Genomic DNA, 13859 nt, shown 5'->3' on the forward strand with positions numbered 1-13859 from the left:
AAGAGAGGGAGGGGAGGAAGAGAGGGAGGGGAGGAAGAGAGGGAGGGAAGGGTGAGAGGGGAGGAAGAGAGGGAAGGGTGAGAGAGAAAGAGAAAAAGAGTTGTTTTGGACACATTGCATTTAAGAAGCCTATGGGACATCAAGTACAAAATGTCAGCTGATGATGTAGGACTAGAGAGCTCAAGAGAAATACTAGGGATGGATATATACACCCGGACGTTTGTATAAAGATAATAATTGAACCCATGGGAGCTGATGAGATCAGTATCAATGAGGGAATATAGTGAGAAAAAAGACAAAGCCCTAAAACAGAGCTTTCTGGAAATATTCAGTTAACGAGGAAGGTATAACAAGACTGAGAGTCACAGGAGAACCAAGAAAGTGTTATTACCAAAAAACCCAGAGTAAAAAGAGTATGCAGAAGGAGAAGGCTGTCAACAGTATCAAATGTTTCAAAGGTCAAGAAGGAACAGGATTAATTAAAGCCCATTAGACTTGGCAAGTAAGAGATCATTTACCAAATACATAGACCTCTCTCAACCCAAAAAAGAAAATCACCACTTTTGACAAAAGTCAAACACGTATTATAAATAACCAACCCACGCAGTGTTCATCTGTATTCAATGACCTGGAGCAACTTAAAAACAACTTTTTGTTGTAAAACATCTATGTGCATGCGCTTGCAATATGTGCCTGCCATTGACAGATCTGATGGACTTACCTGCATGAGGGCTGGGTGCTCTGGCCAGTCCTCTAGAAGTCTATTTACTTCTTCAGTGAAGTCACGCAGCACAGGTTGGCACTGTCTGACTTCCTTTATGTTGGGATGTTGATAAAAGTCATATGGGCCATCAGGTTTCAAAGTCAGGTCTGAGGCTGCCTCTTCAAAAAGAGTGTTGTAGAAGAGGGTACTGCCCAAGAGCTGGCTGCCCAGAAGCCTGTCATTCACCTCTGTGCCTGTAATGCCAGATAACAAGAATGAGACTGATGACCATTAGGGCTGGGTCTCTTCTTGGTCCAAGAGAGTTTTTGATTTTGTTTTTTAAATAGTAGATCTGAAAGATGCTTAACCAAAAATATGAGGGACAAATAACAAAGCTGCCAGGAGAAAAAAAAAATAGCATTGGTGAATTTTTCTTCAGAACATGCCAGGTCTGGGACTGAGATGGTTACCAGCGTGTCTAAAGGATGGTTCCAAACTTCCCCAGTTTCTATGATATGGAGTCACAAAGACTGTTTATCATTTAGACTGTGGACTTAACCTGTCAGTTTTTATAGCTGCTCTGACTGACAAGAAAGGAAAATTACCTTTCTAGTTTAGGGAGGAGTAGGTGGGGTATTGGGGAAGCTATATATGAATATACCAAGAATCTACAAACTCCCCAACACCTAAATAGAGTTTCACAAGATTTTACATCTTTATACATTAAACATTCAAACAAACAGGTGTACAACAGAAGGGTTGTTAGAAGCCTTACGGGAATGAAATTATCACCTGACTCAAATACAACCTTCATGCTCTTAAGTTCTTCCCCAAAGTATTCAGGTTTTAAAAATCCCTTAACATTCCAAGTTTTTAAAATGCAATAAATTTGGACCTAAGCAACTTCATTTCCTTAGGAAAAGAGCATATCCATTAAGAAATATTTAAGTGAAAACAGTATTAAGTAAAAATTTTTAATTTAATTTCCCATTTTGGTCTACTCTCTATCAACTGTCAAGTACATAAATAAATATACAACAACATACCCATCCAAGGGTAAAAGTGTGTCACAAGAGATGCGCCAGTCTGATAGCAGGCCATAAATAAGCTGAAGTAATGTTTAGGCTGGTGTGATGGTAGCTCCTGTTGGTACCAGAGGGATCGTGCAAAGTTTAAGCACAGCTGTTGATGGACCAGCACCACGGCCTGCATTGAACTCTGGGAGAAGAAAACCACATCTTTGTCTGCTCTCTCCACTGGCTCCACTTCAGTTTCCATTTTCTCCTCTAGAGTTGGCTGGGCTACAATGTCTGCAAAGTCCTACAGGTCAGATTAAGACAACTATTAATGTTAGCAAATTAGTAACTAAACCAGTATTATAAGTTTCATTCTACTGAAAGGGAAAAGAGAAGAAAACAGGGTAAAGGAACAAAATAACACAATAGCTGTGTAATTGCCATTAGAAAGTAAGCTCCTTAAAAGTAGTTTTATTCCCAGCAACTAGTACAGTGCTTGGCAAATACTAGTTTGGGGAGGCAACATGATAATCAATCAAGAAACATGTATTAAGTGCCAACTATGTGCCAGGTGCTGTGCTAAGCACTGGGGTTACAAAAAGAGGCAAAAGATGGTCCCTGCCCTCAAGGAGCTTAAAATCTAATGGCAAAAACAACAGGCAAACAAATACATACAAAGTGAGCTACATATAAGATAAATAAGAAATCATTAAAAGGGATGGCTCTGGAATTCAGAAGGGTTAGAAACGGCATCCTGTAGAAGGTGGGACATTAACTGGGACTTCAAGGAAGCCAGAGAAACCAGGAGATGGAAATGAGGAGAGATGGGGCAACACCAGGGATAATGCCCGGAGAAGTAGTGGCTTGTGGAACAGCCAGGAAGCCAGTGTCACTGGATCAAAGTGTACACACAGGGGAATGAGATGTAAGAAGATGTGAAAGGTAGGAGGGAGTTAGGTTAAGAAGGGATTTAAATGCTAAACAGAGAATTTTGTATTTGACCCTGAAGGCAATAGGGAGCCCCTGGAGTTTAATGAATAGGGAAGTGCTGTAGTCAGAACTGTGGATGGACCACTTTGGTGATTTTGATACAGGGGAAAGTGTCCTAGACTTGAAGTCAATGGACCTAAATGTTAACTATATAGTAAGTGTATAATAATTATATACTAAGTAGCTCTGCCACTTACTACATTTGTGGCTCTTCACTTCAGTTCCCCCATCTATAAAATTAAGAAGTTGGACTAGATGACTTTTAAGATCTCTTTATATCTAAGTTGATGATCCTATGATGTTAGGGTGAATGGTCCTGAACAACTCATTTAAACTCTCTGGGCCTCAAATTTCATCAAATAAGTGGGCTGGACTGAATGACTTCTAGGGTCTCCTTCAGCTCTACCATTCCATGATTCTATCTATAACATATTCTATATGTTATACTTCTAAGGCTGTGGTACAAAAACACTTTTTTTTAGAGCAAGGCCGCCAAAATTCTTTACACAAAGAAAAAGCATCCATTAATAAATAGTTCCCCCAACAAAGGGGTAGAGAGGTTGAGGGTGGGGGTTCCAGTACTATTAAACAGAAGCTGGCATTTATAAATCACTTTAAGGTTTAAATACATTATCTCATTTGATCCTCACAACAGCCCCATGATATAGGTGCTATTATCATCATCATCCTCATTTCATAGATAATGAAAATCAAAGGTCAGGATAACACTGCTATTTGTCTGAGGTATGATTCAAAGCAAGGTCTTCCTGACTTAACGTTCATTGCTCTATTCACTGGGTTATGCTGCCTGAAACACTGAAAGCAGTTGGGCAGTCCATTCTTGAAAATCTGCTGAGTGCTTATCACAAAGAGATCACTGGGTGTCTAACAAGGGAGAGATGTAGGGAAATACACAGAGTGTGGTATATGCTATAAAGAGGATCCATTCTCAAACCCATCTCCATGGTCCCCCTCAAAATTCAAGTATTCTACCTCTTCATGGAGAGGAAATCGTTTCCTGAATTCTCTTTCCTCCTCTTCCTCCTCACTCAGTCCTGTTCCATGATTCTTGTTCTTGTATCTATACAGACTGTTTTCCTGCTCAGCCTTTACCTGGGCACAGCGTTCCTGTTCATCCCACTCATTTATGATTTCCTGGGAAGTCAAAAACAGGGAGAAGTTTTGCTGCCTTTCCCCAAACACTCTCACTTAACAAAGGAAGATAAATGCTTACCTTCTTCTATACTCCTCAGAAAACCTAGAGTAAGCATGGAATAAAATCAAAGCATAGGCTCAATCAAATCAGTCAGCAAATATTTACAAAGCACTTATTAGGTGCCAGGCACTGTGCTGCTAAGCAATGGGATACAAAGGCAGGAGAAAATACAGTTCATGCCCTCAAGGAGTTTATGCTCAAAATAGGGGAAACAACATGCAAAGAAGTTTACATACAAAATACATACAGTGTAAAAATGGAAAGTAATCTCTGAAAGAGGACCTGGAACAGGCTTCTAAAGGTTCTGAGCTGAATACTTTAGGATGTCAAGGAATCTAGGAAGTGGTGTTCAGAAAGGAGAGCATTCTAGGTCTGGGGGTGAGCCAGTGGAAAGATATGGTATAGGGTGATGGAGGGTCATGTTTGAGGTACAGCAAGGTCAATGTTGCTAGATCATGAAGTATGTGGAGAAGAGTACAGTGTAAAAAGACTGGGAGGAAGGAACCAGGTTGTAAAAGGCTCTAAATGACAAACACAGAATTTTGTATTTGACGTGGGAGGTAATAGGGAGCTTCTGGAGTTTATTAGGCAGGCATATAACATGGTTAGATAAACACTATGGCAGACAGCTGAGTGGAGGAAGGAATGGAATGGGGAGAGACGTAAGGCAAGACATCCAACCAGAACACTACTATAATAGTCTAGGCATGAAGTGATGAGGGCTTTTACAAGGCTGGCAGCCATTTGAATACAGAGAAGAGAATGTACACATGAGCTATCATGGACACAGAAAGTATAAGACTTTTCAATAAACTGGATATGTGGGATGAATATAAGGAGTTGAGGATGAGACCAAAGTTATTAATTTGGGCTACTGGGAAGATGGTGGGGCCCTCAACAGAAATAGAAAAGTACTGAATAGGGGAGGTTTTGTGAGGACACAATGAATATGTGATGTCTAGGTAATATCCAGTTAGAGATACCCAAAAAGAAGCTGGTAGAGCTCAGAAGAGAGACTAGGACTGGGAAGAGTTCTGCAAATCATCTACTTGGAAATCACAACTGAATCCATGGAAATGATATGATCACCATGCAAGGAAGAGAAGGGAATGGAAGGGAAGCAATCAATACAGAGCCACAGGGAACAAAAAAGGTTAGTGGGCATGACCTGAATGAAAACAAAGCAAAGGTAATTGAAAAGGAATGGTCAGAATCATAAAACAAAACCAGGAGAAAGTGGTGTCAGGAAAACCTAGAAAAGAAAAACTATCTAGAAGAGGGTGTCTGATAATGTCAAAGAAGTTAGGAAGGATGAGGACTGAGAAAAGTCCATTAGATCTGCAGAAATAAATTCACAGAGGATTTGGTCTGCTTATAGTATTTGAATTCAATATACTCAAGTCCCTTCCAGTCAAGGATGAACAGGTCAATGCTTTAACAATCAGCTCACTGCAGGGGAAAATGTGCATATAATGCCCTCTTAAGTTTAATCTGCATTACCAAAATTTTCTCCATCACTTTCAAGTCTAGAAAATCCTTAAAACAATAAATCAAACTCTAATTTGTGGCATTTATGGATGATTTCCAGACTATAAATGCTCACAGTGAAAATATCACAGTTGGCTCTTACAAGTCAGTCTAAATTGGCTCCAGCTTCAAATCTAGAATGATATAATACATTAATACATTAAGCAGAATGCCTTGAGAGAAGCAACTGTGTCATTTCTGTCTTTGTATGCCCAGAACCTAAAACAGGGCCTTAGCAGACACTGAATTAATGCTTACTGAACTGAACTGTTGGGAGAATTTTCCCATGGGAGCTCTAGCTTCTCTTGGCAGAAGCTGAGGGTCACAACCTGTTATGTGGCAAAAACAAGGAAGTCTCACAAGACCTCTCCTTTGCTGATACGCAGCTCCCACGGTTGGCTCAGCTCTCCTCTCACTGGGAGAAAAATCCTACTCATACCCCTGACACGAGGGCTGCAGGTGTCCAGCAGACTTGGTGATTGGCTATCACGTGGAGATCATACTTTGATCAGGTGTTACTAAGGATATAAAAGAAAGCTACTAGCACTTAATAAACGGAGCTTCTGCCATCTTGCTGTCTCCCGCCTCATCAACGTGCCTCTGGGTTAAGAGTATAGAGCTGGTCTCATGCTCACCACTGCAGCGGCCGCATCACTGAACCTAGTGAACTTCCATGAAATTATGTAATTAGTTAGCTCAGATTTTTGCCCCATGGTTCCTATTCAGTTTGGTTATAACTTCAGGGGGCCTACAAAGTGATTCTGGAAGAGAAAAATCCATGACTAAGGACTGTTTAGTCTACAGATGGCATTCAGCCTGTTGTAACTCGTAAGAATTTAAGTGATTAATCCCAAACTAGTGCTTTATTAAATTATTTTCTACTCCCCAAAATATCTTCTTTAATACTCATAAAACACCAATACCATCCTTCATCTCCCTTCTTTTGCTCCTTGTTTTCTCCAAAAATATGAGGATCAAGAGAGCCAGGAACATTCAGGTAGACCTATCCTTACCTGACATATATGCCTAAAAAGCATCAAAGTTTTCTGGTCCATTTCTCCTTTACAAAGTACATGGGAGCGAAGGTAAAGCAAAGCATTCATCAGTAGCTGCTCTTGGGTTGGACAGGGCTTCTGATCCTTGCCTTCTAATTCATGCCCAACAGAATGTTTCACAGATACCTTCTTAAGTCCCCGGAGCACTTCAATCATCTTTACAGAGCAAAGAGCATCTGCATGAGAAAAATAGGTGGGAAAAGTGGAGTCCACAGAAGGGAAGGCCAGCAGCGAAGTGACCAAACAACTCAACTTGTGTGGACAGACCAAACCACTGTGGAGTGTGGCATAAACTTCTGAGGCTACCAGTCTCATGCCATGCTGCATTTGCAAAATGGCGGCCTGTAATGGAGCCACGGCATCCGGGTACAGAGCATATTCCTCCATTAGTCGTTTCCTAAACTGGTGGTGTGACTTCTGCCAAGCAGCCTCCTCCTTCAGTAAGTTCTGTGTTGTCTGGGATGACTTAGACATATCTGCTCGAAGGCTTTGCAGAAGTCGGGTAAGTAGATCCTGGACTGAAGAGATCCGAGCAATGCTGGTGACATAGTGGTGAATTTCCTGGAGCATCGATTCATAAGAAGGAACTTGAGGCCTGAAGGCCTGCTTTTTCAACAGACTGCTTATCTGTTCCTTCAGCTGTTGTATCCTTTGGCGTAGTATTCTGAAGGTAAATGAACAAAACAGGATAAACTAACAGAGGAAGGACATAAATTCCAGGATAGTCAAAATATGAAAACAATACATGTAACAGCTCTTTAGGCAGCAGGCGTATGGCTGACTGCAACAGAAATCCAAATTAAGTGCAAAACTGAGTCCTATGTTTACTATTACTCGTGGCTCTTATCAAGCTCACCCTAAAATTTAGTTTCAGACAACCTGTTTACTATTATTTTGGAAGATGAGATGGGGTGGGAAGGTAAGTGAGGCAGAATACATACCAGGGCTCCTCTATTAAAACACTGGAAGGATGCTATAGCTCAAGTGTTTCTCAACAATAAGTACAAGCTAATAATAATAACAACTGAATTTATAGAGCATTTTAACTTTGCAAAGCATTTAACAAATATCATATCATTTTATCCTCACAACCACCTTTTGAGGTAGGTCTATTATTATCACTATCTTACAGTTGAGGAATCTACACCCTCTGGCTCTTAATTACCAAACAGAATGAGCATATACACAATGAACAAGAAAAGGAGGATTATATATAAAACTATAAATCTCTATTATATATAGTTTGCTTTCCTTAATATGTAATTAATTCAACAAATAACTTACAGGGCTTTCATTTATCTCTGATTCTTTCTTACCTTCTTTCTATTTTCTTCTATGCATTTACATAAAAATACTTCAGTGAATCTCTTCTATTGCTTGGCTTCTCTATTCATAAATTTGTCTGACACTCACCCTCTTCCCCACAAAAAAAATTAGAAAAAAGAAAAACAAAACTCTTGCAACAAATATGCATAGTCAAGCAAAACAAATTCCCATAGTGACCCTATTCAAGAAGGCATATATTTTTCTGCATTTTTAGTTTAAGGTGAGATTTAAACCAAGAACTTCCTGTCTCCATCAAAAAGCAGCATGCTGTCAACTACCCCACACATGCTGTCTTTGCTCCTTGGTATTGTACCTGAAATTCTGCTGAATGCATCTTGATCTAAGCATTCTCCAAAAAACTAAATGTTCTATGCTTATGATCACTAATGATTACCAAATGGTATAAAAACAGGTATTCCTGGAGCAGCTAGGTGGCACAGTGGATAAAGCACCAGCCCTGAAGTCAGGAGGACCTGAGTTCAAATCCGGCCTCAGACCAAACACTTGATACTAACTAGCTGTGTGACCCTGGGCAAGTCACTTAACCCCAACTGCCTTAAAAAAAAAAAAAAACCCCATAGATATTACCACTCTTGAATAAATCTAAAAAGAGACTGCATTTTCCCCCCCAAATCACTATAATTACAATACAAAATACTGGTCAGCTGTATTACCTGATGTGGGGATGAGAATAACTGATAACCATTTCATCTTCAAGGTCTCTTCCTGTATGTAGCTGTGACAAGAGGTTGCGAGTCTTCCACTCACACTCAAGCTGATGTAACTAAGCAGGAAAAATGGCAAAATGCATTATTAGTGAGTAAAAGTTACATATTGTGAGCATTCTGATTATCTAAAAAACAGGATCTCTCTGGGTGTGTTTTGTGAAAGGGTGCTTTTAAAAATGGTACAAAACTGCACTGATAACATTTTTTAATTAGAATGTGCCATTCTTCCATTAAAAAAAAAAATCAATGCCATTGGTCTCTGACTGGATCAAAAACCACAGTGCCCAGACCATCTTGGGTTTGCAATCACAAGAGAACAGTGGCTATTAATGTATTCCATATCATCATGCCCTTTGTGATTTGAGTTTGTGGGAAACAGTAATTTCAAAAAAGAAAGCTATTTCCTGAATCCTAAAAAAGAATCTTATAAGGGATCAAAAAAAGAATAACTGGAGAATAACGTTCTAGTCACACTCCTTTGCCTCACAGATAAATGTAACATGGTAGTAAAAGCTGAGTTGGCAACTGTAGAGTCCAAAAGGCAAAACCCACATTCCCCTTCCCTTCTCAGAAGACCACATCCCAATGGGGGCCCACATCCTTCCAAGTTCCAAATTCCTGTACCTCTTCCTTGGCATACTTGAGCTTGTACTCCCTCTTTACTGCAGGATCAAACTGTGTCTGAGGAAGCCACGCTTGGACCTGTGACAAGCCCAGGTACACCCACAAGCTCCCTCGCTCAGCCACTTCAGGTATGTCCTTCCTGCTCTCTCCTTCCCCAAAGAGGTGCCTCACACAAGTCAGCATGAAACCGAGAAGCTCTTCTGGCAGCACCTCCTGCCCAATCATGTCTCCCAGTGTCCTGCACACATGCTGGAAAGCCATTCTGTCTCTGGATGGCAGCCTGTTGCACTGCTGTATATACTCCTGCTTCCAGGGCTCTGGGACCAGCTCTGCCAGGGCCAAAAGGGGCCTGTACAGCATCACCCACTGGAGGTGGGAATCTGTGCTTCTAAAGGAGGAACAGCATCATCAATAGATGTTAACAATCAGAGAAATGAACCAAAGGGGGGAGAGGAGGGGGAGAGAGAGAGAGAATTTTTAAAGATCATCCCCCCCTCAAAAAAAAAAAAAAACAAAAACAAATCCCTGCTATCTTCCTTAGACAAAGATGGCTACAAATGTATGAAGAATTTAGCATTCTTCCGCACACGGGGAACAAGTTTGTATTCATCACTTATACTCATCCCCTCTTGCCCTGTTCTCCTTTGTGAACAACAGCATGTCATATCCAAGAGTATGTGCTGAGCGAAGGGAGTAGTCTGTGGTGGGGTTTTTTTTTTTTTCTGGTGTTGTGTGTGTTTTCCTTCACTTTATTTCAGAGTCATAGAAGCCTTAGCTACTCCTGGAGCAAGGAGACCTATAGTTATAGCTGCCTACAACGAGGCATATCACTAGGTTGACTGTAGCAGCTTATCTATCCCCACTGTCAATCCCAGCAACAGCTCTGGCCATTCTGGGATGCCTCTCCCAATCTTTCTAAATTTAATTTTTATTTAGTTCAATTAACAAAAATATATTTTACTCACCATTCCCTCCTCCCCCCAACATGACAAAAGGAAAAAGAAATCTGCATACTCCAGAAAATCAAATTCTCACATTGGCCATATCCAAAAGCATAGGTCGCATTCAAAGCAAAGCAATTTAGAAAGGGGTTTAGTAGTGAACCTGTGTTCTGGTCATCAGCTGTAAAATATTCTACCCAATGGAGCTAACCAATAAACCAGTGAAGACTTATACAGAGTCATCTCTATGCAAAAGCACTGTGCAAAGAGAAACAATCAAGAGCTCAAGAAGTCCTAAATTAACTAAATATGGAAAGAGTGTATGTAAAAATTTAAGGAAGGAGGAATTACCTTAATTCTGCCATGGTAAGAACAGGCATGTTGGTCCAAAGAATGGTGCTGATATCCTTAAGCTGCTGGGCTCTCTCTGCCCATTCTCCAAGGGTGACATGGGAAGAAGAAAGGACAGAAAGGCCACTGATGTCCCAGGGGCTTGACCTATAGCTGCGTGTGAGGACTTCAAAGAAGCACTTTGAAAAAACCGCTCTATTTAAAATGCCTGGTCCCTGAAAGATAGGAATTAATGGTACAACATCACTGTTTCCAGACAAGCTTGAATTCCACCAAAGAATGCATTTGTTTCTAGATGTACTTTGAGAATCAGTCATTCTAAAAACAGGTATGGCCAGGACCTCAATGAAGGAAAATTTTCCAATTATACTCCTTTGGGGTCAGAGAATGTTTGTTAGTCGCTATTTTCTTGGTCATATCAAGGTCATAAATAAAAGTATTTCTAAAATAATTCATTTTTACACTTCAGTTCTTAAAACAGAAAGTCATGAGAAAATATATGAAAGCAAGCAACAAAATTCTTTATCATTCAGAAAAGAACAGAAAAAAACATTACGAAGGGCTAGCTACTCTAGAAGTCCATTCTTCCCAGATTTCTCACAATGGACATACTATTCTCCACCCCTTAGGCTTCAACCTCTGATTGGTTGGTTTCTCCCAGAAACTCCGTTTTAAGGGAAACAACCAGGCCAATCAAGTCTTTGCTCCTCTCCACACTGCACTCCTGACTCTCCCAGAATTTCTCCACAATCCCCTTTCCCTATTCCCCCCCCTTTTCAGGTTCCTGTTTGTATTCCTCCATCAGAATGCAAGCTCTTCAAGGGCAAAGACCATCTTTCTTTCTGCTTCTATTTGTATTCCTTGCCCGTAGCACAATGCCTGGCCCATAGTAAGCATTTAAATGTTTATTGACTTGACAAGAAATCAGAAAAGACACAGGCCGGGACATTGATTTTTATATAAAAATTATTTCAAAAATGAAAAGGAAACATAAGATAAAGATAAGCAAAGTCTCATACTAGGTATTAGGTGCTGATACTGGAATAAAAAAATGGAAAGGGGAAAAGCAATTCAAGGATCTGATTACTACCCTGCATCCTGTTAGGTCAACATTACTTACTTTCAGTTAAGACAACTCACATTTGTTTAACAACAACTAATGTCTACACTGTTCCTTAAGGTTTACAAAGTGTTTCAGTCATAACGCTATCAGGAGGCTAATCCAAATATCATCCCCATGAACTCCTCCTCGTTTCCTGCACTTGCAATACTACAGTATCCTCTCTCTTCAATGACCTTCTATTTCAACTGCTTTGTCTTTACTTTCTTTATACTTAGGTCCATATAAAGTGTTGTCACCCTCGTTATAATCTAAGCTCCTTGGGAATAGTAATTGATTTTTTAATTTATATTCCCAGTATCTGGAACATAGCAGAGGCTTAATAAATGCTTGTTGAATATTTTTAAAATGAGGAAGCTGGAGTTTAATGACCTGTGTAGGGTCACAAAACAAACTGACAGAGCCCATATTTCAAACTACATGTATTCAGAACACTGGCCTCTTGCCACTACTCCAGTGCCTCTAAAACTAACCACCAAGAAAATATTAAATAAAAAATGAGCAGACCATTCAAGTGGCTCTTCAACTTGAATTGTGACAGCTTATTATTGGGACTTAATTAACTTGAATTGATGGTACAGTCTTTGCCTCTGGAACAAACAAGTCTATATTGACTGTCATAGTGCTATATTCTTCAAAAGCATCGACAGAGATCTTAATGTTTTCCACTATGAATAATGACAAATCTAATGACTTTTTTTATTTTGTTTTTTGCTAGGGAATGGGGTTAACTGACTTGCCCAGGGTCACACAGTTACTGCGTGCCAAGTGTCTGAGGCCAGACAAATCCAATGACTTTTAAACAAACCTTCAAAGATGGGTCCAGAGGTTGAGGAATTTCCTTCCCTTCCACATGAAGGAGAGGTTTCCAAGTTAACCAGTATTCTGGATCTGTAGTGACAGTACTGCTCCAGAAGGAGATGAGGGCAGAACTAATGAGTTCAGACCACAAAGAAGTCATTTCTTCAGTCGATCCCTGCAGATGGAAAAGGAGAAAAAACACCAAGTTGTGACTCCCAAGCTCCCAGAAAGCTTAGGAAAGATTTTAGCTGTTACATTTCTAGGCACCTTAGTCGTCCAACACAGCTGAGAACCTTTAGCTTCTTGTCTCAAAGCTCTTTTTCCCTGCTTCTCTGTTGTTCCCTACATGATCTAGTTCAACTCACATAATCTGTTAATATTTCTGTTAAACTATGAGGTTTGCTCTTCAACAACTTCACCATGTTAGGCAGATGATCAGGAAAGGTTAGTAAAGGACCTTTCACCCCAAAGAGAGGTGGATACTAAGTAAATACATGGCACCTAATAATAGAATTCCTTTATTACACATTAAGGTAGAGCTATACTAGCCACACTCCTACCTGCCAAGAGAATGAAGAATTTATCATTCATGGGTGAAGATGGTCTAGTAAATTTCTTTTTCAACTGAGCTGAATATTCAAATGAGATCTCAAAACCAGAACAAAGTGAATGACCAACTATACAACAGCAACACCAGTGGTGAAATGAGACACCTTCTAAGGCAAACTTTAATCCCAGAAATCAACTCTACCCTTTAGTAGATTTCTTGAATTATATTTTGAAGATGAAGAGACTGTCATCCAGCCCTCAATCCACCATGCTTCACACTATGTGTTTTTGAGATCAAATTAATAAAAATATTTAGGAATCAATCACTGCATGAAAATGAGTTTTCCTCTAAAAAGGGAGAGGAATCTTAGAGAAAAATCTAACCAAAAAAAAGAACCAAATATTGCTTAAAATCCCTAAGCTATACAATTAAGAGGTCTCATTTTCTTTTAAAAATGCAGTATTATTACCTTATGGTCCACCAGATACCAAAGAATTTTAAGTTGCTGAGATGCGCTTGGTGTGTACTTGAGACAAAATGCAATATGGTCATTTAAGTCATAGTCTACCCGTCTTTGTTGGTTATTGCAATTCCTGATTAAAAATAAAGGGAGCAGGGTTGGGGGGAGAGGGCATAAAAGAAAGGATGTAAGTTACTGGAGAAGAAGAAGGGGTACATACATTCACACAAATCACTGAGTATGGTTATTTTAAAAACTAACAAGTCTGCTCAAAGAGCAAAGTGGATTTTTGAAAATGAGTTAAGCAGAAAGTTATAAATCTCTAGTTAATCTTCAAAGCTTCTCTTTCCTTAGCTGGTGAATTTGTGCTTTCCCTCCCCCTGCCATCAATGTCAAACTTGTGTACTCTACTTTAAAATAAGGACATTTCAACGTTAAGCAGCCCACAGAT

General features: G+C 39.8%; 1 protein-coding gene across 1 annotated transcript in view; it reads right to left on the reverse strand.

The window, feature by feature from the left end:
• The window catches only part of MDN1 (midasin AAA ATPase 1), a 172875-nt gene that overhangs the window by 48208 nt on the left and 110808 nt on the right, over positions 1–13859 (reverse strand). Inside the window, exons 58-66 of the mRNA XM_027855090.1 lie at positions 13418–13541; positions 12406–12573; positions 10478–10692; positions 9186–9573; positions 8508–8617; positions 6466–7171; positions 3703–3864; positions 1750–2023; positions 722–957 (exon numbers count right to left, since the gene is read on the reverse strand). Of these exons, the coding sequence (XP_027710891.1) occupies positions 722–957; positions 1750–2023; positions 3703–3864; positions 6466–7171; positions 8508–8617; positions 9186–9573; positions 10478–10692; positions 12406–12573; positions 13418–13541 (2383 nt within the window). The remainder of the gene's footprint in view (positions 1–721; positions 958–1749; positions 2024–3702; positions 3865–6465; positions 7172–8507; positions 8618–9185; positions 9574–10477; positions 10693–12405; positions 12574–13417; positions 13542–13859) is intronic.

This window comes from Vombatus ursinus, unplaced genomic scaffold (genome assembly GCF_900497805.2).
Source record: "Vombatus ursinus unplaced genomic scaffold, bare-nosed wombat genome assembly UNPS02000582.1, whole genome shotgun sequence".
Taxonomy (NCBI): Eukaryota; Metazoa; Chordata; class Mammalia; order Diprotodontia; family Vombatidae; genus Vombatus; species Vombatus ursinus.